This window comes from Salmo salar, chromosome 20 (genome assembly GCF_965601325.2).
Source record: "Salmo salar chromosome 20, fSalSal1, whole genome shotgun sequence".
In the NCBI taxonomy this organism is placed as follows: Eukaryota; Metazoa; Chordata; class Actinopteri; order Salmoniformes; family Salmonidae; genus Salmo; species Salmo salar.
In genome coordinates, this window is record NC_138310.1 from 24,542,555 (window position 1) to 24,564,680 (window position 22,126).

Sequence of the window (22,126 nt, forward strand, 5' to 3'; positions counted from 1 at the left end):
ATCTCAAGTACAAACAAGTATGTGCCAAATATAAAACATGCATACAAATATGGGTGATTAAAAAAGCCTATTGAGTTATTTGTAGATTGAAAGGACTGTTTATTCCTGTGTTGAACTATATGGGCTATAAAAGGGAGTGTTTAAAGGGTTCTCTCGCGCTCCCCCCCTCGCTCGCTCGCTCCCCCTCTCGCTCCCCCCCTCTCGCTCGCTCGCTCCCCCCCGCCTCGCTCGCTCGCCCCCCCCCCCCCCCCCTCGCTCGCTCCCCCCCCCTCTCTCCCCTCCCTCTCTCTCTCTCTCTCTCTCGCTCACTCCCCCTCTCTCTCTCGCTCCCCCCTCTCTCTCTCTCTCGCTCGCCCCCCCTCTCTCTCTCTCTCTCTCTCTCGCTCGCTCCCCCTCTCGCTCGCTCGCCCCCCCCTCTCTCTCGCTCGCTCCCCCTCTCGCTCGCTCCCCCTCTCTCTCTCGCTCGCTCCCCCTCTCTCTCTCGCTCGCTCCCCCTCTCTCTCTCTCGCTCCCCCCTCTCTCTCTCTCGCTCCCCCTCCCTCTCTCTCTCGCTCCCTCCCCCTCCCTCTCTCTCTCGCTCCCTCTCTCGCTCCCTCTCTCTCTCTCTCGCTCGCTCCCCCTCCCTCCCTCGCTCCCCCTCCCTCCCTCGCTCCCCCTCTCTCGCCCTCTCTCTCCCTCTCGCTCGCCCTCTCTCTCCCTCTCGCTCGCCCTCTCTCTCTCTCTCGCTCGCCCTCTCTCTCTCTCGCCCTCTCTCTCTCTCTCTCGCTCGCTCGCCCTCTCTCTCTCTCTCTCGCTCGCTCGCCCTCTCTCTCTCTCTCTCGCTCGCTCGCCCTCTCTCTCTCTCTCGCTCGCTCGCCCTCTCTCTCTCTCTCGCTCGCTCGCCCTCTCTCTCTCTCTCGCTCGCTCGCCCTCTCTCTCTCTCGCTCGCTCGCCCTCTCTCTCTCTCGCTCGCTCGCCCTCTCTCTCTCTCTCGCTCGCTCGCCCTCTCTCTCTCTCGCCCTCTCTCTCTCTCGCTCGCTCGCTCGCCCTCTCTCGCTCGCTCGCCCTCTCTCGCTCGCTCGCCCTCTCTCTCTCTCGCTTGCTCACTCGCCCTCTCTCTCTCGCTCGCCCTCTCTCTCTCTCGCTCGCTCGCTCGCCCTCTCTCTCGCTCGCTCGCTCGCCCTCTCTCTCGCTCGCTCGCTCGCCCTCTCTCTCTCTCGCTCGCTCGCCCTCTCTCTCTCTCGCTCGCTCGCTCGCCCTCTCTCTCTCTCGCTCGCTCGCCCTCTCTCTCTCTCGCTCGCTCGCTCGCCCTCTCTCTCTCGCTCGCTCGCTCGCCCTCTCTCTCTCTCGCTCGCCCTCTCTCTCTCTCGCTCGCTCGCTCGCCCTCTCTCTCGCTCGCCCTCTCTCTCTCGCTCGCCCTCTCTCTCTCTCGCTTGCTCGCTCGCCCTCTCTCTCTCTCGCTCGCTCGCCCTCTCTCTCTCTCGCTTGCTCGCTCGCCCTCTCTCTCTCTCGCTTGCTCGCTCGCCCTCTCTCTCTCTCGCTTGCTCGCTCGCCCTCTCTCTCTCTCGCTCGCTCGCCCTCTCTCTCTCTCTCTCGCTCGCCCTCTCTCTCTCGCCTCTCTCTCTCGCCCTCTCTCTCTCGCCCTCTCTCTCTCTCGCTCGCTCGCCCTCTCTCTCTCTCGCTCGCTCGCCCTCCCTCTCTCGCTCGCTCGCCCTCTCGCTCGCTCGCCTCTCTCTCGCTCGCTCGCCCTCCCTCTCTCTCGCTCGCTCGCCCTCCCTCTCTCTCGCTCGCTCGCCCTCTCTCTCTGCTCGCTCGCCCTCTCTCTCTCTCGCTCGCTCGCCCTCTCTCTCTCTCGCTCTCGCTCGCTCGCCCTCTCTCTCTCTCGCTCGCTCGCTCGCTCTCTCTCTCTCCCGCTCGCTCGCTCGCCCTCTCTCTCTCCCTCTCGCTCGCTCGCTCTCTCTCTCTCTCGCTCGCCCTCTCTCTCTCCCTCTCGCTCGCTCGCCCTCTCTCTCCCTCTCGCTCGCTCGCCCTCTCTCTCTCCCTCTCGCTCGCTCGCCCTCTCTCTCTCCCTCTCGCTCGCCCTCTCTCTCTCCCTCTCGCTCGCTCGCCCTCTCTCCCTCTCGCTCGCTCGCCCTCTCTCCCTCTCGCTCGCTCGCCCTCTCTCCCTCTCGCTCGCTCGCCCTCTCTCCCTCTCGCCCTCTCTCCCTCTCGCTCGCTCGCCCTCTCTCCCTCTCGCTCGCTCCCCCTCTCCCTCTCGCTCGCTCGCCCTCTCTCCCTCTCGCTCGCTCCCCCTCTCTCGCTCGCTCCCCCTCTCTCGCTCCCCCTCCCTCTCTCTCGCTCGCTCCCCCTCCCTCCCTCCCTCTCGCTCCCCCTCCCTCCCTCCCTCGCTCACTCCCCCTCCCTCCCTCCCTCCCTCCCTCTCTCGCTCGCCCTCTCTCTCTCGCTCGCTCGCCCTCTCTCTCTCTCTCTCGCTCGCTCGCCCTCTCTCTCTCTCGCTCGCTCGCCCTCTCTCTCTCCCTGCCCCCTCTCTCTCTCGCTCGCTCCCCCTCGCTCGCTCGCTCGCTCCCCCTCGCTCGCTCGCTCCCCCCCCCTCGCTCGCTCGCTCCCCCTCTCTCTCGCTCGCTCCCCCTCGCTCGCTCGCTCGCTCCCCCTCTCTCTCTCGCTCGCTCGCCCTCTCTCTCTCTCGCTCGCCCTCTCTCTCTCTCGCTCGCTCGCCCTCTCTCCCTCTCGCTCTCTCGCCCTCTCTCTCTCTCGCTCGCTCGCCCTCTCTCTCTCTCGCTCGCTCGCCCTCTCTCTCTCGCTCGCTCGCCCTCTCTCTCTCGCTCGCTCGCCCTCTCTCTCTCGCTCGCTCGCCCTCCCTCTCTCGCTCGCTCCCCCTCCCTCTCTCGCTCGCTCCCCCTCCCTCTCTCGCTCCCCCTCTCTCTCTCGCTCCCCCTCCCTCTCTCTCGCTCGCTCCCCCTCCCTCCCTCCCTCTCTCTCCCCCTCCCTCCCTCGCTCACTCCCCCTCCCTCCCTCCCTCCCTCTCTCTCTCGCTCGCTCGCCCTCTCTCTCTCGCTCGCTCGCCCTCTCTCTCTCTCTCTCGCTCGCTCGCCCTCTCTCTCTCCCTGCCCCCTCTCTCTCTCGCTCGCTCCCCCTCTCGCTCCCCCTCGCTCGCTCGCTCCCCCTCGCTCGCTCGCTCCCCCTCGCTCGCTCGCTCCCCCTCTCTCTCGCTCCCCCTCTCTCTCGCTCGCTCGCTCCCCCTCGCTCGCTCCCCCTCGCTCGCTCCCCCTCTCTCTCGCTCGCTCGCTCCCCCTCTCTCGCTCGCTCCCCCTCTCTCTCGCTCGCTCCCCCTCTCTCTCGCTCGCTCCCCCTCTCTCTCGCTCGCTCCCCCTCTCTCTCTCGCTCGCTCCCCCTCTCTCTCTCGCTCGCTCCCCCTCTCTCTCTCGCTCGCTCCCCCTCTCTCTCTCTCGCTCGCTCCCCCTCTCTCTCGCTCGCTCCCCCTCTCTCTCTCGCTCCCCCTCTCTCGCTCGCTCCCCCTCTCTCTCTCGCTCGCTCCCCCTCTCTCTCTCGCTCGCTCCCCCTCTCTCTCTCGCTCGCTCCCCCTCTCTCTCTCGCTCGCTCCCCCTCTCGCTCCCCCCCTCTCTCGCTCGCTCCCTCTCTCTCTCTCTCTCTCTCTCTCTCTCTCTCTCTCTCTCTCGCTCCCCCTCGCTCGCTCGCTCCCCCTCTCGCTCGCTCGCTCTCTCGCTCGCTCGCTCCCCCTCTCGCTCGCTCGCTCCCCCTCTCGCTCCCCCTCTCTCTCGCTCCCCCTCTCGCTCCCCCTCTCTCTCGCTCGCTCCCCCTCTCTCTCTCGCTCCCCCTCGCTCGCTCGCTCCCCCTCTCTCTCGCTCCCCCTCTCTCTCGCTCGCTCGCTCCCCCTCGCTCGCTCCCCCTCGCTCGCTCCCCCTCTCTCTCGCTCGCTCGCTCCCCCTCGCTCGCTCCCCCTCGCTCGCTCCCCCTCTCTCTCTCGCTCCCCCTCTCTCTCGCTCGCTCCCCCTCTCTCTCTCGCTCGCTCCCCCTCTCTCTCTCGCTCGCTCCCCCTCTCTCTCTCTCTCGCTCCCCCCTCTCTCTCTCTCGCTCCCCCTCTCTCTCGCTCGCTCCCCCTCTCTCTCTCGCTCCCCCTCTCTCGCTCGCTCCCCCTCTCTCTCTCGCTCGCTCCCCCTCTCTCTCTCGCTCGCTCCCCCTCTCTCTCTCGCTCGCTCCCCCTCTCTCTCTCGCTCGCTCCCCCTCTCGCTCCCCCCCTCTCTCGCTCGCTCCCTCTCTCTCTCTCTCTCTCTCTCTCTCGCTCCCCCTCGCTCGCTCGCTCCCCCTCTCGCTCGCTCGCTCTCTCGCTCGCTCTCTCGCTCGCTCGCTCCCCCTCTCGCTCGCTCGCTCCCCCTCTCTCTCGCTCCCCCTCTCGCTCCCCCTCTCGCTCCCCCTCTCGCTCCCCCCTCTCTCTCGCTCGCTCCCCCTCTCTCTCTCGCTCGCTCCCCCTCTCTCTCTCGCTCGCTCCCACCTCTCTCTCTCTCTCTCTCTCGCTCCCCCTCTCTCTCTCCCCTCTCTCTCTCTCGCTCCCCCTCTCTCTCTCCCCCTCTCTCTCTCGCTCCCCCTCTCTCTCTCGCTCGCTCCCACCTCTCTCTCTCTCTCTCGCTCTCCCCCTCTCTCTCTCTCTCTCTCGCTCCCCCTCTCTCGCTCGCTCCCCCTCTCTCTCGCTCTCTCTCTCTCGCTCCCCCTCTCTCTCTCGCTCCCCCTCTCTCGCTCGCTCCCCCTCTCTCGCTCGCTCCCCCTCTCTCGCTCGCTCCCCCTCTCTCTCTCGCTCGCTCCCCCTCTCTCGCTCTCGCTCCCCCCCTCTCTCTCTCGCTCGCTCCCCCTCTCTCTCGCTCTCGCTCGCTCCCCCTCTCTCTCTCTCGCTCCCCCTCTCTCTCTCGCTCGCTCCCCCTCTCTCGCTCTCGCTCGCTCCCCCTCTCTCTCTCGCTCGCTCCCCCTCTCTCTCTCTCGCTCGCTCCCCCTCTCTCTCTCGCTCTCGCTCGCTCCCCCTCTCTCTCTCTCGCTCGCTCCCCCCCTCTCTCTCTCTCTCGCACCCCTCTCTCTCCCTCGCTCCCCTCTCTCTCTCTCTCGCTCGCTCCCCTCTCTCTCCCTCGCTCGCTCCCCTCTCTCTCCCTCGCTCCCCCTCTCTCTCTCGCTCGCTCCCCCTCTCTCTCTCTCTCTCTCTCTCTCTCTCGCTCGCTCCCCCTCTCTCTCTCGCTCCTCCTCTCTCTCTCTCTCTCTCTCTCGCTCGCTCCCCCTCTCTCTCTCGCTCCTCTCTCTCTCTCTCCCGCTCCCCCTCCCTCTCTCTCGCTCGCTCCCCCTCCCTCTCTCTCGCTCCCCCTCCCTCTCTCTCTCTCGCTCGCTCCCCCTCCCTCTCTCTCGCTCCCCCTCCCTCGCTCGCTCCCCCTCCCTCCCTCTCTCTCTCGCTCGCCCTCTCTCTCTCGCACGCTCGCCCTCTCTCGCTCCCCCTCCCTCTCTCTCGCTCCCCCTCCCTCTCTCTCGCTCCCCCTCCCTCTCTCTCTCGCTCGCTCCCCCTCTCTCCCTCGCTCCCCCTCTCCCCCTCTCGCACCCCTCTCTCTCCCTCGCTCCCCCTCCCTCTCTCTCTCGCTCGCTCCCCCTCTCGCTCGCTCCCCCTCTCTCTCTCTCTCGCTCGCTCCCCCTCTCTCGCTCGCTCCCCCTCTCGCTCGCTCCCCCTCTCTCTCGCTCCCCCTCTCTCCCTCTCTCTCGCTCGCCCTCTCTCTCTCGCCCGCCCTCTCTCTCTCTCTCTCGCTCCCTCTCGCTCCCTCCCCCTCCCTCTCTCTCTCGCTCCCTCCCTCTCTCGCTCGCTCCCCCTACCTCTCTCTCGCTCGCTCCCCCTCCCTCTCTCTCGCTCGCTCCCCCTCCCTCTCCCTCGCTCCCCCTCCCTCTCCCCCTCCCTCTCTCGCTCCCCCTCCCTCCCTCTCTCGCTCCCCCCCTCTCTCTCTCGCTCCCCCCCTCTCTCTCTCTCTCTCTCTCGCTCCCCTCTCTCTCTCGCTCCCCCTCTCGCTCGCTCCCCCCTCTCGCTCGCTCCCCCCCTCTCTCTCTCCCCCTCTCTCGCTCGCTCGCTCCCCCTCTCTCTCTCCCCCTCTCTCGCTCGCTCGCTCCCCCTCTCTCTCTCCCCCTCTCTCTCTCGCTCCCCCTCTCTCTCGCTCGCTCGCTCCCCCTCTCGCTCGCTCGCTCGCTCCCCCCCCCTCTCTCGCTCGCTCCCCCTCTCTCTCTCTCTCTCGCTCGCTCCCCCTCTCTCTCTCTCGCTCCGCTCCCCCTCTCTCTCCTCTCGCTCGCTCCCCCTCTCTCTCTCTCGCTCGCTCCCCCTCTCTCTCGCTCGCGCTCGCTCCCCCTCGCTCGCTCGCTCGCTCCCCCCCCCCTCTCTCGCTCGCTCCCCCTCTCTCTCTCTCTCGCTCGCTCCCCCTCTCTCTCTCTCGCTCGCTCCCCCTCTCTCTCTCTCGCTCGCTCCCCCTCTCTCTCTCTCGCTCGCTCCCCCTCTCTCTCTCTCGCTCGCTCCCCCTCTCTCTCTCTCGCTCGCTCGCTCCCCTCTCTCTCTCTCGCTCGCTCCCCCTCTCTCTCCCCGCTCCCCCCCCTCTCGCTCGCTCCCCCTCTCTCTCTCTCTCGCTCCCCCCCTCTCTCTTGCTCCCCCCCTCGCTCGCTCCCCCTCTCTCTCTCTCTCGCTCCCCCCCTCTCTCTTGCTCCCCCCCTCTCTCTCGCTCTCTCCCCCTCTCTCTCGCTCTCTCCCCCTCTCTCTCGCTCTCTCGCTCTCTCGCTCTCTCCCCCTCTCTCTCGCTCTCTCGCTCCCCCCTCTCTCTCGCTCGCTCCCCCTCCCCCCTCTCTCTCGCTCGCTCCCCCTCTCTCTCTCTCTCGCTCCCCCTCTCGCTCGCTCGCTCCCCCTCTCTCTCGCTCCTCTCTCTCTCGCTCCCCCTCTCGCTCCTCTCTCTCGCTCCCCCTCTCTCTCCTCCTCGCTCGCTCCCTCTCTCTCTCGCTCCCCCTCTCTCTCGCTCGCTCGCTCGCTCCCCCTCTCTCTCGCTCGCTCGCTCGCTCCCCTCTCTCGCTCCCCCTCTCTCTCGCTCGCTCGCTCCCCCCCCTCTCTCGCTCGCTCGCTCCCCCGCTCGCTCCCCCCCCCTCTCTCTCGCTCCTCGCTCCCCCCCCCTCTCTCTCGCTCCCCCCCCTCTCTCTCGCTCGCTCCCCCCCCCTCTCTCTCGCTCGCTCGCTCCCCCCCCTCTCTCTCGCTCGCTCGCTCCCCCCCCCTCTCTCTCGCTCGCTCGCTCCCCCTCGCTCGCTCGCTCGCTCCCCCCCCCTCTCTCGCTCGCTCCCCCTCTCTCTCTCTCTCGCTCGCTCCCCCTCTCTCTCTCTCGCTCGCTCCCCCTCTCTCTCGCTCGCTCGCTCCCCCTCTCTCTCTCTCGCTCGCTCCCCCTCTCTCGCTCGCAGCTCCCCCTCTCTCGCTCGCTCGCTCCCCTCTCTCGCTCGCTCCCCTCTCTCGCTCGCTCCCCCTCTCTCGCTCCCCCTCCTCTCTCTCGCTCCCCTCCTCCCTCGCTCGCTCCCCCTCCCTCTCTCGCTCCCCCTCCCCCCCTCCCTCTCGCTCCCCCTCCCTCCCTCCCTCGCTCACTCCCCCTCTCTCTCGCTCCCTCCCCCTCTCTCTCGCTCTCTCGCTCGCTCGCCCTCTCTCTCTCGCTCGCTCTCGCTCTCTCGCTCGCTCGCCCTCTCTCTCGCTCGCTCGCTCGCCCTCTCTCTCTCCCTGCCCCCTCTCTCTCTCGCTCGCTCCCCCTCTCTCTCTCTCGCTCGCTCCCCCTCTCTCGCTCGCTCGCTCCCCTCTCTCGCTCGCTCCCCCTCTCTCTCGCTCGCTCGCTCCCCCTCTCTCGCTCGCTCCCCCTCTCTCTCGCTCGCCCCGCTCGCTCCCCCTCTCTCTCGCTCGCTTCCCCCTCTCTCTCGCTCGCTTCGCTCGCTCCCCCTCTCTCTCGCTCGCTCCCCCTCTCTCTCGCTCGCTTCGCTCGCTCCCCTCTCTCTCGCTCGCTTCGCTCGCTCCCCCTCTCTCTCGCTCGCTCCCCCTCTCTCCTCGCTCGCCCGCTCGCTCCCCCTCTCTCTCGCTCGCTCGCTCGCTCCCCCCCCTCTCTCTCGCTCCCTCGCTCCCCCCCCCTCTCTCTCGCTCCCCCCCCTCTCTCTCGCTCCCCCCCCTCTCTCTCGCTCGCTCGCTCCCCCCCCTCTCTCTCGCTCGCTCGCTCCCCCCCCCCTCTCTCTCGCTCGCTCGCTCCCCCCCCCCTCTCTCTCGCTCGCTCGCTCCCCCCCTCTCTCTCTCTCGCTCGCCTCGCTCCCCCTCTCTCTCGCTCTCCCCCTCGCTCTCTCTCCTCCTCTCTCTCTCGCTCCCCCTCCCTCTCTCTCTCTCCTCGCTCCCCCTCCCTCTCTCTCGCTCCCCGCTCCCCTCTCTCTCTCTCTCCCCTCTCCCTCCCCCTCTCTCTCTCTCGCTCGCTCCCCCTCTCTCTCTCTCGCTCGCTCCCCCTCTCTCTCTCGCTCGCTCGCTCCCCCCTCTCTCTCGCTCGCTCGCTCCCCCTCGCTCGCTCGCTCGCTCCCCCCCCTCTCGCTCGCTCGCTCTCCCCTCTCTCTCTCTCGCTCACCCCTCTCTCGCTCGCTCGCTCCCCCTCTCTCTCTCTCGCTCCGCTCCCCCTCTCTCTCTCTCGCTCGCTCGCTCCCCTCTCTCTCTCCCCCTCTCTCTCGCTCGCTCCCCCTCTCTCTCTCTCGCTCGCTCGCTCCCCCTCGCTCGCTCTCGCTCCCCCTCTCTCTCTCTCGCTCCCCTCTCGCTCGCTCGCCTCCCCTCTCTCTCTCTCGCTCGCTCCCCCTCTCTCTCTCTCGCTCGCTCCCCTCCTCTCTCTCTCTCGCTCGCTCCCCCTCTCTCTCTCTCGCTCGCTCCCCCTCTCTCTCTCTCGCTCGCTCCCCCTCTCTCTCTCGCTCGCTTCGCTCCCCCTCTCTCGCTCGCCCCCCTCTCTCTCTCCCGCTCGCTCGCTCCCCCTCTCTCTCTCGCTCGCTCGCTCCCTCTCTCTCTCTCGCTCGCTCCCCCTCGCTCGCTCCCCCTCTCTCCCTCTCTCTCGCTCCCCCCCTCTCTCTCGCTCGCCCCCCTCTCTCTCTCGCTCGCTTCCCCCTCTCTCTCGCTCTCTCCCCCTCGCTCCCCCTCTCTCGCTCTCTCGCTCGCTCCCCCTCTCTCTCGCTCTCGCTCAGCTCCCCCCCTCTCTCTCTCAGCTCCCCCGCTCCCCCCTCTCTCTCTCGCTCCCCCTCTCTCGCTCGCTCCCCTCTCTCGCTCTCTCCCGCTCGCTCCCCCCCCTCGCTCGCTCGCTCCCCCCTCTTCACTCTCGCTCCCCCCCTCTCTCTCTCGCTCCCCCTCTCTCTCTCGCTCTCTCGCTCCCTCTCTCTCGCTCCCCCCCTCTCTCCCCCTCTCGCTCCCCTCTCGCTCGCTCCCCCTCTCTCTCTCTCTCGCTCCCCTCTCTCTCTCGCTCGCTCCCCCTCTCTCTCGCTCGCTCCCTCCCTCTCTCTCGCTCGCTCGCTCCCTCTCTCTCTCGCTCGCTCCCCCCTCTCTCGCTCGCTCCCCCCTCTCTCTCCCTCTCGCTCCCCTCTCGCTCGCTCCCTCTCTCTCTCTCTCGCTCCCCCTCTCTCTCTCTCTCTCGCTCCCCCTCTCTCTCGCTCCCCCTCTCTCCCTCTCGCTCGCTCCCCCTCTCTCTCTCTCGCTCGCCCTCTCTCTCTGCTCGCTCGCTCGCTCGCTCCCTCCCTCCCTCGCTCGCTCGCTCCCTCCCCTCTCTCGCTCGCTCGCTCGCTCGCTCGCTCCCTCTCTCTCTCGCTCGCTCCCTCTCTCTCTCGCTCCCTCGCTCGCTCGCTCCCTCGCTCCCTCCCTCTCTCGCTCGCTCGCTCCCTCCCTCCCTCCCTCCCTCGCTCGCTCGCTCCCTCCCTCGCTCGCTCGCTCCCTCCCTCCCTCCCTCCCTCTCTCGCTCGCTCCCTCTCTCGCTCGCTCCCTCCTCCCTCCCTCGCTCCCTCTCTCGCTCCCTCCCTCCCTCGCTCTCTCTCTCCCTCCCTCTCTCCCTCCCTCCCTCCCTCGCTCGCTCGCTCGCTCCCTCTCTCGCTCCCTCCCTCCCTCGCTCGCTCGCTCCCCCCTCCTCCCTCGCTCGCTCGCTCCCTCCCTCGCTCGCTCGCTCGCTCCCTCCCTCCCTCTCTCGCTCCCTCCCTCCCTCTCTCGCTCCCTCCCTCGCTCCCTCGCTCCCTCCCTCTCTCGCTCGCTCGCTCCCTCTCTCGCTCGCTCGCTCCCTCCCTCGCTCGCTCGCTCGCTCGCTCCCTCCCTCGCTCGCTCGCTCCCTCCCTCTCTCGCTCGCTCCCTCGCTCGCTCCCTCCCTCCCTCCCTCGCTCGCTCGCTCCCTCCCTCGCTCGCTCGCTCCCTCCCTCGCTCGCTCGCTCCCTCGCTCGCTCGCTCCCTCGCTCGCTCCCTCCCTCCCTCCCTCGCTCGCTCCCTCGCTCCCTCTCTCGCTCCCTCCCTCGCTCCCTCCCTCCCTCGCTCGCTCCCTCGCTCCTCCTCCCTCCCTCGCTCGCTCGCTCGCTCCCTCGCTCGCTCGCTCGCTCGCTCGCTCCCTCCCTCCCTCCCTCCCTCGCTCCCTCCCTCCCTCCCTCGCTCGCTCGCTCGCTCGCTCTCTCGCTCGCTCGCCTCTCTCTCGCTCCCCCTCTCTCTCGCTCTCTCGCTCCCCCCTCTCTCTCGCTCGCTCGCTCGCTCCCTCTCTCTCTCGCTCGCTCCCCCCTCTCTCTCTCGCTCGCTCCCCTCTCTCTCTCGCTCGCTCCCTCTCTCTCTCTCTCCCCCTCTCTCTCTCTCTCTCTCTCGCTCTCTCTCTCTCTCTCTCTCTCTCTCTCTCTCTCCCTCTCTCTCTCTCTCGCTCGCTCCCCCTCTCTCTCTCTCGCTCGCTCCCCCTCTCTCTCTCTCGCTCGCTCCCTCTCTCTCTCTCTCGCTCGCTCCCCCTCTCTCTCGCTCGCTCGCTCCCCTCTCTCGCTCGCTCGCTCCCCCTCTCTCGCTCGCTCCCTCTCTCTCTCGCTCCCCCTCTCTCGCTCGCTCGCTCCCCCTCTCTCTCGCTCGCTCGCTCCCCCTCTCTCTCTCCCTCTCTCTCGCTCGCTCCCCTCTCTCTCTCCCCCCTCTCTCTCTCTCGCTCGCTCGCTCCCCCTCTCTCTCTCTCGCTCGCTCGCTCCCCCTCCCTCTCTCTCGCTCCCCGCTCCCCCTCTCTCTCTCTCGCTCGCTCCCCCTCTCTCTCTCTCGCTCGCTCCCCTCTCTCTCTCTCGCTCGCTCGCTCCCTCTCTCGCTCGCTCCCCCTCTCTCTCTCTCTCGCTCGCTCGCTCCCTCTCTCTCGCTCGCTCGCTCGCTCCCTCTCTCTCTCTCTCGCTCGCTCCCTCTCTCTCGCTCCCCTCTCTCTCTCTCTCTCTCTCTCTCGCTCCCCCTCTCTCTCTCTCTCGCTCGCTCCCCCTCTCTCTCTCGCTCCCCCGCTCCCTCCCTCTCTCTCTCGCTCCCCCCTCTCTCTCTCGCTCCCCCTCTCTCTCGCTCTCTCCCGCTCGCTCCCCCTCTCTCTCTCTCTCTCTCTCTCGCTCGCTCGCTCTCTCTCTCTCTCGCTCGCTCCCTCTCTCGCTCGCTCCCTCTCTCGCTCGCCTCTCTCTCTCTCGCTCGCTCCCTCTCTTTCTCTCGCTCGCTCCCCCCTCTCTCTCTCGCTCGCTCGCTCCCCTCTCTCTCTCTCGCTCGCTCCCTCTCTCTCTCTCTCGCTCGCTCCCTCCCTCTCTCTCTCGCTCGCTCCCTCCCTCTCTCTCTCTCGCTCGCTCCCTCCCTCTCTCTCTCTCTCGCTCGCTCCCTCTCTCTCTCTCTCGCTCCCTCCCTCCTCTCTCGCTCCCCTCTCTCTCGCTCGCCTCGCTCCCTCCCTCTCTCGCTCGCTCGCTCCCTCTCTCGCTCGCTCCCTCTCTCGCTCGCTCGCTCCCTCTCTCGCTCGCTCCCTCCTCTCGCTCGCTCGCTCCCTCTCTCGCTCGCTCGCTCCCTCTCTCGCTCGCTCGCTCCCTCCCTCTCTCGCTCGCTCCCTCCCTCTCTCGCTCGCTCCCTCTCTCGCTCGCTCCCTCCCTCTCTCGCTCGCTCCCTCCCTCTCTCGCTCGCTCCCTCTCTCGCTCGCTCCCTCTCTCGCTCGCTCGCTCCTCCCCTCCCTCTCGCTCTCCCTCTCGCTCGCTCTCCCTCCCTCCCTCTCTCGCTCCCTCCCTCCATCCCCTCTCGCTCGCTCCCTCCCTCTCTCGCTCCCTCCCCTCTCTCGCTCGCTCGCTCCCTCCCACTCTCGCTCCCTCCCTCTCTCGCTCGCTCCGCCTCCCTCCCTCTCTCGCTCCCTCCCTCTCTCGCTCGCTCCCTCCCTCTCTCGCTCGCTCGCTCCCTCCCTCTCTCGCTCCCTCCCTCTCTCGCTCGCTCCCTCCCTCCCTCGCTCGCTCTCTCGCTCGCTCCCTCCCTCGCTCGCTCCCTCCCTCGCTCGCTCGCTCGCTCCCTCCCTCGCTCGCTCCTCCCTCGCTCGCTCGCTCGCTCCCTCCCTCGCTCGCTCCCTCTCTCGCTCGCTCCCTCCCTCTCTCTCTCTCTCGCTCGCTCGCCCTCTCTCTCTCTCTCTCTCCCCCTCTCTCCCCTCTCGCTCCCCCTCTCTCGCTCCCCCCCTCTCTCCCCCTCTCGCTCCCCCTCTCTCTCTCTCGCTCCCCCTCTCTCTCTCTCGCTCGCTCCCTCCCTCTCTCTCGCTCGCTCCCTCCCTCTCGCTCGCTCGCTCCCTCCCTCCCTCCCTCCCTCGCTCGCTCGCATCCCTCCCTCCCTCCCTCCCTCCCTCGCTCCCTCGCTCCCTCCCTCCCCTCCCTCCCTCCCTCGCTTCCCGCTCCCTCGCTCCCTTCGCTCTCGCTCGCTCCCTCCCTCCCTCCCCTCCCTCCCTCGCCTCTCGCTCGCTCGCTCGCTCCCTCCCTCCCTCGCTCTCGCTCGCTCGCTCGCTCCCTCCCTTTCTCTCGCTCCCTCCCTCCCTCTCGCTCGCTCGCTCGCTCCCTCCCTTTCTCTCGCTCCCCTCCCTCCCCTCTCTCTCGCTCGCTCCCTCCCTCCCTCTCTCTCGCTCGCTCGCTCCCTCCCTCCCTCCCTTTCTCTCGCTCGCTCCCTCCCTCCCTCCCTTCTCTCTCGCTCGCTCCCTCCCTCCCTCCCTTTCTCTCGCTCGCTCGCTCCCTCCCTCCCTCCCTTTCTCTCGCTCGCTCCCTCCTCCCTCCCTTTCTCTCGCTCGCTCCCTCCCTCCCTCCCTTTCTCTCGCTCGCTCCCTCCCTCCCTTTCTCTCGCTCGCTCGCTCCCTCCCTCCCTTTCTCTCGCTCGCTCGCTCCCTCCCTCCCTTTCTCTCGCTCGCTCGCTCCCTCCCTTTCTCTCGCTCGCTCCCTCCCTCCCTTTCTCTCGCTCGCTCCCTCCCCTTTCTCTCGCTCGCTCCCTCCCTTTCTCTCGCTCGCTCCCTCCCTCCCTTTCTCTCGCTCGCTCCCTCCCTCCCTTTCTCTCGCTCGCTCCCTCCCTTCTCTCGCTCGCTCCCTCCCTTTCTCTCGCTCGCTCCCTCCCTTTCTCTCGCTCGCTCCCTCCCCCTCTCGCTCGCTCTCCCTCCTCGCTCGCTCCCTCCCTTTCTCCCTCTCGCTCGCTCCCTTTCTCCTCTCTCGCTCGCTCCCTTTCTCCCTCTCTCGCTCGCTCCCTTTCTCCCTCTCTCGCTCGCTCCCTTTCTCCCTCTCTCGCTCCGCTCCCTTTCTCCCTCTCTCGCTCGCTCCCTTTCTCCCTCTCTCGCTCTCTCCCTTTCTCCCTCTCTCGCTCCCTTTCTCGCTCGCTCCCTTTCTCGCTCGCTCCCTTTTCTCTCTCTCGCTCGCTCCCTTTCTCCCTCTCGCTCTCTCCCTTTCTCCCTCTCTCGCTCTCTCCCTTTCTCCCTCTCTCGCTCTCTCCCTTTCTCCCTCTCGCTCTCTCCCTTTCTCCTCCCCCCTCTTCTCCCTCGCTCGCTCTCTCCTTTCTCCCTCTCGCTCTCTCCCTTTCTCTCTCGCTCTCTCCCTTTCTCTCTCGCTCTCTCCCTTTCTCTCTCGCTCGCTCCCTTTCTCTCTCGCTCGCTCCCCTTTCTCTCTCCGCTCGCTCCCTTTCTCTCTCGCTCGCTCCCTTTCTCTCTCTCGCTCGCTCCCTTTCTCTCTCTCGCTCGCTCCCTTTCTCTCTCGCGCTCGCTCCCTTTCTCTCTCTCGCTCGCTCCCTTTCTCTCTCTCGCTCGCTCCCTTTCTCTCTCTCGCTCGCTCCCTTTCTCTCTCTCGCTCGCTCCCTTTCTCTCTCCCTCGCTCCCTTTCTCCCTCCCTCGCTCCCTTTCTCCCTCTCTCGCTCGCTCCCCTTTCTCCCTCTCTCGCTCGCTCCCTTTCTCCCTCTCTCGCTCGCTCCCCTTTCACCCTCTCTCGCTCGCTCCCTTTCTCCCTCTCTCGCTCGCTCCCTTTCTCCCTCTCTCGCTCGCTCCCTTTCTCCCTCTCTCCTCTCGCTCCCTTTCTCCCTCTCTCTCTCGCTCCCTTTCTCCCTCTCTCTCTCGCTCCCTTTCTCCCTCGCTCGCTCCCTTTCTCCCTCGCTCGCTCCCTTTCTCTCTCGCTCGCTCCCTTTCTCTCTCGCTCGCTCCCTTTCTCTCTCGCTCGCTCCCTTTCTCTCTCCCTCGCTCCCTTTCTCTCTCGCTCGCTCCCTTTCTCTCTCCCTCGCTCCCTTCTCCCTTTCTCCCTTTCTCCCTCGCTCCCTTTCTCTCTCGCTCGCTCCCTTTCTCTCTCGCTCGCTCCCTTTCTCTCTCGCTCGCTCCCTTTCTCTCTCGCTCGCTCCCTTTCTCTCTCGCTCGCTCCCTTTCTCTCTCGCTCGCTCCCTTTCTCTCTCGCTCGCTCCCTTTCTCTCTCGCTCGCTCCCTTTCTCTCTCGCTCGCTCCCTTTCTCTCTCTCGCTCGCTCCCTTTCTCTCTCGCTCGCTCCCTTTCTCTCTCTCGCTCGCTCCCTTTCTCTCTCTCGCTCGCTCCCTTTCTCTCTCTCGCTCGCTCCCTTTCTCTCTCTCGCTCGCTCCCTTTCTCTCTCTCGCTCGCTCCCTTTCTCTCTCTCGCTCGCTCCCTTTCTCTCTCGCTCCCTTTCTCTCTCTCGCTCGCTCCCTTTCTCTCTCTCCCTCGCTCCCTTTCTCTCTCTCGCTCGCTCCCTTTCTCTCTCTCCCTCGCTCCCTTTCTCTCTCTCGCTCGCTCCCTTTCTCTCTCTCGCTCGCTCCCTTTCTCTCTCTCCCTCGCTCCCTTTCTCTCTCTCCCTCGCTCCCTTTCTCTCTCTCCCTCGCTCCCTTTCTCTCTCTCCCTCGCTCCCTTTCTCTCTCTCCCTCGCTCCCTTTCTCTCTCTCCCTCGCTCCCTTTCTCTCTCTCCCTCGCTCCCTTTCTCTCTCTCCCTCGCTCCCTTTCTCTCTCTCGCTCGCTCCCTTTCTCTCTCTCGCTCGCTCCCTTTCTCTCTCTCGCTCGCTCCCTTTCTCTCTCTCGCTCGCTCCCTTTCTCTCTCTCGCTCGCTCCCTTTCTCTCTCTCGCTCGCTCCCTTTCTCTCTCTCGCTCGCTCCCTTTCTCTCTCTCGCTCGCTCCCTTTCTCTCTCTCGCTCGCTCCCTTTCTCTCTCTCGCTCGCTCCCTTTCTCTCTCTCGCTCGCTCCCTTTCTCTCTCTCGCTCGCTCCCTTTCTCTCTCTCGCTCGCTCCCTTTCTCTCTCTCGCTCGCTCCCTTTCTCTCTCTCGCTCGCTCCCTTTCTCTCTCTCGCTTGCTCCCTTTCTCTCTCTCGCTTGCTCCCTTTCTCAGTGCGTGTGTGGAATGAATGGACAGTTGATTCCTCAGTTCATTGAGATGGGTTAATTCAGCTCACTTGGACTTGTTGAGGCTGGCCTCTGCTGCAGCCGCCTGCAGTAGCTGGGTTGACTTGCTGATTGGGACCCCAAACACAGCACTGTGAGTGACGTCGCTCAGGATGCGTCTGTGACTGCCTCGGGGGGGCATCTTTGGGGAGGAGGGGGGTGTCAGGGAGCCAACCTTGTGGAGCCCACGTCCAGGAGCCAGATGCTGGGAGGAGAGAGCGAGCGAGAGAAAGGGTTTAATATGGAGATAAGGAAAATATCAATATCAGTGAGAGAAGGAAGAAAATTACAGGCTGATTCAAGTTGATTAGCTATTCTATTGGTTAGTGAAAAGATATGGTTAATTAGTGGCAAAATACCAATGGATGGTTTCCAGGATGATCTGTTATTGATTCATATTTTTTACAGAGATTGGATTTAGAACAATAAATCCCAAAGGAGACAGAACTGAGTGTTGACAGGTTCCAGTGACAGACGTTTCATGACAACTTTAAACATTTTAACTACAGTGAAAGGAAATCCTATGCCTGAATCCTATCTTTTTGGTTTGATTCTATTTGATCACTATGCAAAGCATGAAATGGCTGTCTTCACTGTTAGGTGATTAGCTAGATTCTAAGGCCCCAGACAGAGCGAGTCAGGGCCTGTTAGTCCCCCTGTCCTACAAGGCAGCAGGCTGCCAGAGGGGATGGGCCTGTTAGCCCTCCCTGTCCCACAAGGCAGCAGGCCTGTTAGTCCTCCGTCCCACAGACCAGCAGGCTGCCAGAGGGGATGGGCCTGTTAGCCCTCCCTGTCCCACAGACCAGCAGGCTGCCAGAGGGGATGGGCCTGTTAGCCCTCCCTGTCCCACAAGGCAGCAGGCTGCCAGAGGAGAGGGGGGTTACCGTGGGCTCAGAGTCAGTCAAGTGCAGGTCCTGTGGTGGGAGAAACACTTCCTACTGTCTCATTTTGCCCAGTTTGGGATGAGTTATTGCTCTGCCAAGTGAAAACAAGTTCACCATATGTAAATACTAATCTGTTCCCTGTGTTTTTCATGAAAGTTGTCATTTTTGCAGTTGGACTTTTGTTAAACATGACATGTCAGTGTATTTGAATTAACAGATCAGATGGGAGTTCCTGGAAAGTCAAAGTTATTCAGTTGGATTCAATTTCATTCAAAACCACAAGGTCATTCAGAGGTCCTGCTAAAAGTGCACTCCACAAAGAAATATAAGTTAGAAGGCAATAAACATATACATAAAAAACAATGACTTAATATATTATTGGCAAATGGTAAAAAGATACTCTGATATATTAAGAAGCCCAAACACAAGGTAATATGCTCACGTGGTTGGGCTGCTGCTGTGGGCTGAAGAAGGCTGCAGCCTGCTGCTTCATGAAGAGACCCTGCTGATGCTGGGGCGTGGCCATGGGCTGCGAAGGGGCGGTCTGAGTCAGTGGGGGTGTGGCCTGCTGGACTAATTGGACAGCAACTGCAGGCTGGGCGGCGCCTAAAACACCTGTAGTACAGGGGAAAAGATGCTTGTCTTGTAAGGGTGACATTGATAACAATTGACTAAAATAGACAAGCTTGCAGCTACTATCGGTCTCTATACAAGCAGATGGACAGAAGGGCTCAGATAGACTACGGGTGTCACCAAGGGCTCATTAATAGACTATTAAAGCCTTGTCCGGACAGACAAATTGAACCACTGGGATTACAAGGCCATGTTATGTCAGCCAAACACTTGGAACAGTTCAATACATCAAGCTCAATACAGGATGTCTATCTTGGTGAGTGTTTTGTTACAAGATAGACTTCCCCTGCTAGCAGGCCTCAGCTCTCTGCTCACCACATCATCAGGTCCTTGTGGTTCAAGCTTTGACTGAGAAACAAAGCAAGTACAGAGGGTAGTTTATGCGTACCTATGGGCTGGGGCCCTCCTGCAGCCATGTTGGGTCTCTTGCGTGGGGTGAGGGCCGGCTGGATGGGCAGGATGCCTATGGACTGGGCCCCTCCAGCTTTGGGGCGTGAACGGGGCGCGATGGACGTCTCCATTGTGGGGACAGGGTCAGAGAGCCTGGGAGGGGAGAGGAAGGGCAGGCCAGATTATCCTTTGCCGGAGCTTTACATCTGTAACTATAAAAAAAAAAGACCTGTTCCTCATGCTCCTCACTTACCTGGCTTTGGATTGACTCTTTTTGGCCACAGCTTCGCTGGCTCTGATTGGTTCAGGGAGTTTTGTAGGAATAGGAGAGTCCTGTGAAGGTGAGAAGAGTTTCAGTAGTATGCTTAGATATACTACTCAATTTTAATTAATCAGCTTCACTCAGATTTCTAGTGTAATGGTTTTCCTTTTGTCACAGCGAGGCAACAAGAACCCTTTATCATTATAACTTCTGCATGACATGACTGCAGCAATGTCATGATCAGTTAAAGATTCCATGAATCGGCCTTGAATGTCGACTGGGAATGACGTCTGAAATGTGCTGTGTCAGATTGAGTGCTGACATTGCTCCATCAATGCAAAGCAAAGGGGCCTGGGGGACAGAGGGCAGCCAACTGGCAACAACCACAAAGCTCCTTGCGCCCTCATCCTCTGGCATTTTTCACTAGACTTATGTTGTTTTCCAAAAAGATTAGACATGAATAAAACTTCTTAGTAAAATGTGGAAGCTTCTTACATTTGAAATTAAATAACATTACACCTGGCATTTGGAGGGCAAGGTAACAATTCAAATAAAGTTAAAAGTTCCTCTACATTTTCACCCTTTGAATTATTTGTTTGTAACCTTTGTCTCCGGGGTGATTTTCTGGTCCTGTTGTCATTACTGATGGTGAGGTGACTTACATGTATGTTCTGGATGGGGCATTCGATACGGGCCAGCTTGAAGGCGAAGTAGGACACTTGGTAGATATCTGGTCTCTTCTCTGGGTCAGGCTCCAGCATGTATCCTGATGAATGGAAGAAAACATGGTTGGTAATTATGATACTGATACAGTGCATTCGGAAAGTATTCAGACCCTTTGACTTTTTCCACATTTTATTACATTACAGCCTTGATTAATTGATTAAATAATTCCCCCCTCAATCTCCTCACAATAACCCATAATGACAAAGCAAAAACAGGTTTTTAGAGAAATGTGCACATTTATTAAATATAAAAACAGAAATACTTTATTTACATTAGTATTCAGACCCTTTGCTATGTGATGCGAAATTGAGCTCAGGTGCATCCTGTTTCCATTGATCATCCTTAAGATCTTTCTACAATGTGATTGGAGTCCACATGTAGTAACTTCAATTGATTCGACATAATTTGGAAAGGCACACACCTGTCAAAATAAAGGTCCCACAGTTGTCCATGAATGTCAGAGCAAAAACCAAGCCATGAGTTCCGAGACAGGATTGTGTCGAGGCACAGATCTGGGGAAGGGTACCAAAACATTTCTGCAGCATTGAAGCTCCCCAAGAACACAGTGGCCTCCATCATCCTTAAATGGAAGCTGTTTGGAACCACCAAGACTCTTCCTAGAGCTGGCCGCCCAGCCAAACTGAGCAATCGGAGGAGAAGGGCCTTGGTCAGGGAGGTGACCAAGAACCCGATGGTCACTCTGACAGAGCTCCAGAGTTCCTCCGTGGAGATGGTAGAACCTTCCAGAATTACAACCATCTCTGCAGCACTCCACCAATCAGGCCTTTATGGTAGAGTGGCCAGACAGAAGCCGCCACTCAGTACAAAGCACATTACAGCCCGCTTAAAGTTTGCCAAAAGGTACCTAAAGGACTCTGACCATGAGAAACAAGATTCTCTGGTCTGATGAAACAAAGAATGAACACTTTGGCCTGAATGCGAAGCATCACATCTGGAAGAAACCTGGCACCATCCCTACGGTGAAGTATGGTGGTGGCAACATACTGACTGAGAGACTAGTCAGAATCGAGGGAAAGATGAAAGGAGCAAAGTACAGAGAGATCCTTGATGAAAACCTGCTCCAGAGCGCTCAGGACCTCAGACTGGGGTGAAGATTCACCTCCAACAGGACAACGACCCTAAGCACACAGTCAAGACAACGCAGGAGTGGTTTTGGGACAAGTCTGTGAATGTCCTTGAGTGGCCCAGCCAGAGCCCTGACTTGAACCCAATCGAACATCTCTGAAAATAGCTGTGCAGCGACGCTCCCCATCCAACCTGACAAAGCTTGAGAGGATCTGCTGAGAACAATGGGAGAAACTCCCAAATACAGGTGTGCCGGGCTTGTAGCGATATACCCAATAAGTCTTGAGGCTGTAATCGCTGCCAAAGGTGATTCAACAAAGTACTGAGTAAGTACTGAGTTTTTAATTTTGAATAAATTAGCAAAAATGTCTAAAAATCTGTTTTTGCTTTGTCATTATGGGCTATTGTGTGTAGATTGATGAGGGGAGAAAAACTATTTAAATCAATTTTAGAGCAAGGCTATACCGACACAAAATGTTAAAAAAGTCAGGGGGTCTAAATACTTTCCGAATGCACTGTATATTTCTCTCTGTGGACTAAAGGACTTGCACTGTGTAATCGAGAAGGGGCACAGAGCCAGAAAGACAACTCTCTTACATACAAATGCATGGACCAGTCAGTAGGAGTTGACAGGGAGGATGGCTACTCACTGATGAGGCAGTGCATGTCCGGGGAATAGCGGGAGTTGTCTGGTATAGTGAAGCTACCGTCACAGATGGCCACCTGGCTCTCCCCAAACGGCAGGGTGAAGTAGCACAGTTTATACAGTAGGCAGCCCATAGCCTGTAGAGACAGCACAGTGGACATCAGCACACCTTGTATTACCTCAAAAAACTTGCAACCCAGCAAGTCAGTTACACTGTACTTGACATCAAGCCAACATAACTCTATAGTGGAGAGAAACCAGTCATAATCTCTCATGGCGATTCAGCAGTATGCCAACTCACCCAGATGTCTGCCTTTGTAGTGATGACCATGCCATTGTAAAGGTTGATCATCTCTGGGGCTCGGTATGACAGAGTAGTGTACCTTAAGATGGGGAGGGAGCACACTCATTTAGGAAGGACTTCAAATGGCACAGTGAATCCACAACACCCCAACCTGTTGTACTTGTTGGTTCACTAGACAAACTATCAAACCACACCCATGTGTTCAGTATTCCAGTTGAGGTGAAGCTCTTCAGAATCACTCACTTCTTGATTTCCTCCTCCACCAGTGGCACGCCCTCTGTCTGAGGGTCCTGGAAGCGGTTGGTGGCGCTACCAAAGTCACACAGCACGTAGTGTCCCCGGTCATGGAGCAGGATATTCTCCACCTGCAGAGGAGATAGACACACAGATGACTCCTGAGACAGGTGACTCCTGAGTTGCTTTTTGAATGGTGTGTAACATATTTATACACTTCAAGGTTCACCTCTCATGCTGCAACACACATATGCAGCTAGGACATGTATTAAAGACAAACAGATAGAGGATAGTAGGGTGTAGACTCGGAGGGTGTGTGTGTGAAGCTAGGTGCTCGTGCCTTGAGATCTCGATGGATGATTGGCGTCTTGCACTGGTGGAGGCGGGCCACAGCCTCGCAGGTGTCACAGAAGATCTGCAGCACCTCTGCCTCAGTGAAGCCTGTCTGCAGACGCTGGTTCATCTGGTTCACCACCTGACCACCTGCAACAAACCAGGGAGGGCTTACAATGGGTTTGGAAACAAAGTAGATACGCTCCTGTAATGGCATGAGGTTTGTACACTAATGAAACTACGAAAGTGATTGATAAGGAAAGAGGGGCAGAATTACCACGACAGAAGTCCATGAGGATGAGGACCTCCCAGACATCTCCTGCTCCCACTGCAGTTATACTGGAGTCCAGGAAACCCACAATGTTCCTGTGGCCCACAAGGTCCCTCTGTACATGCACACACATGCACACACACACACAATTGGTTAAGATTACAAAGAATATAAAGAACCTCATAGGTCTCTGGTTTGCTTTCAAGTTCCAAACAGGCTGCCATAACAATGGTGATCTTTGTTTGTTTTTTGGACTGACAGAGTGTATTCTGCTTCTGCTTGCTGACTATGAGGATCTGCCAAAAGGTTGGAAGTAATAGGGTTGTTCCACAAAATGGGTGCCTTTTGGACATGCAAACTTTTAAGAAATTCACTTTAAAATATCTCTTCTTTCAGCATTTCAATTGCATGGAGAATATGTTGAGTGTATGGAAAAACAGATTTTCCAGTCTCAGGTATTAAAATCCTA

General features: G+C 61.5%; 1 protein-coding gene across 9 annotated transcripts in view; it reads right to left on the reverse strand.

Annotated features, from left to right (window-relative positions):
- Window positions 1–22,126, reverse strand: part of LOC106579842 (AP2-associated protein kinase 1) — a 68,349-nt gene that overhangs the window by 24,808 nt on the left and 21,415 nt on the right. For all 9 annotated transcript variants that reach the window (XM_045703113.2, XM_014160117.3, XM_014160121.3 and 6 more), the window contains exons 3-12: window positions 21,664–21,772; window positions 21,394–21,536; window positions 21,063–21,184; window positions 20,817–20,898; window positions 20,520–20,652; window positions 18,720–18,823; window positions 18,049–18,128; window positions 17,794–17,948; window positions 17,215–17,387; window positions 15,900–16,093 (exon numbers count right to left, since the gene is read on the reverse strand). In XM_045703113.2, coding sequence (XP_045559069.2) covers window positions 15,900–16,093; window positions 17,215–17,387; window positions 17,794–17,948; window positions 18,049–18,128; window positions 18,720–18,823; window positions 20,520–20,652; window positions 20,817–20,898; window positions 21,063–21,184; window positions 21,394–21,536; window positions 21,664–21,772 — 1,295 coding nt within the window. The remainder of the gene's footprint in view (window positions 1–15,899; window positions 16,094–17,214; window positions 17,388–17,793; window positions 17,949–18,048; window positions 18,129–18,719; window positions 18,824–20,519; window positions 20,653–20,816; window positions 20,899–21,062; window positions 21,185–21,393; window positions 21,537–21,663; window positions 21,773–22,126) is intronic.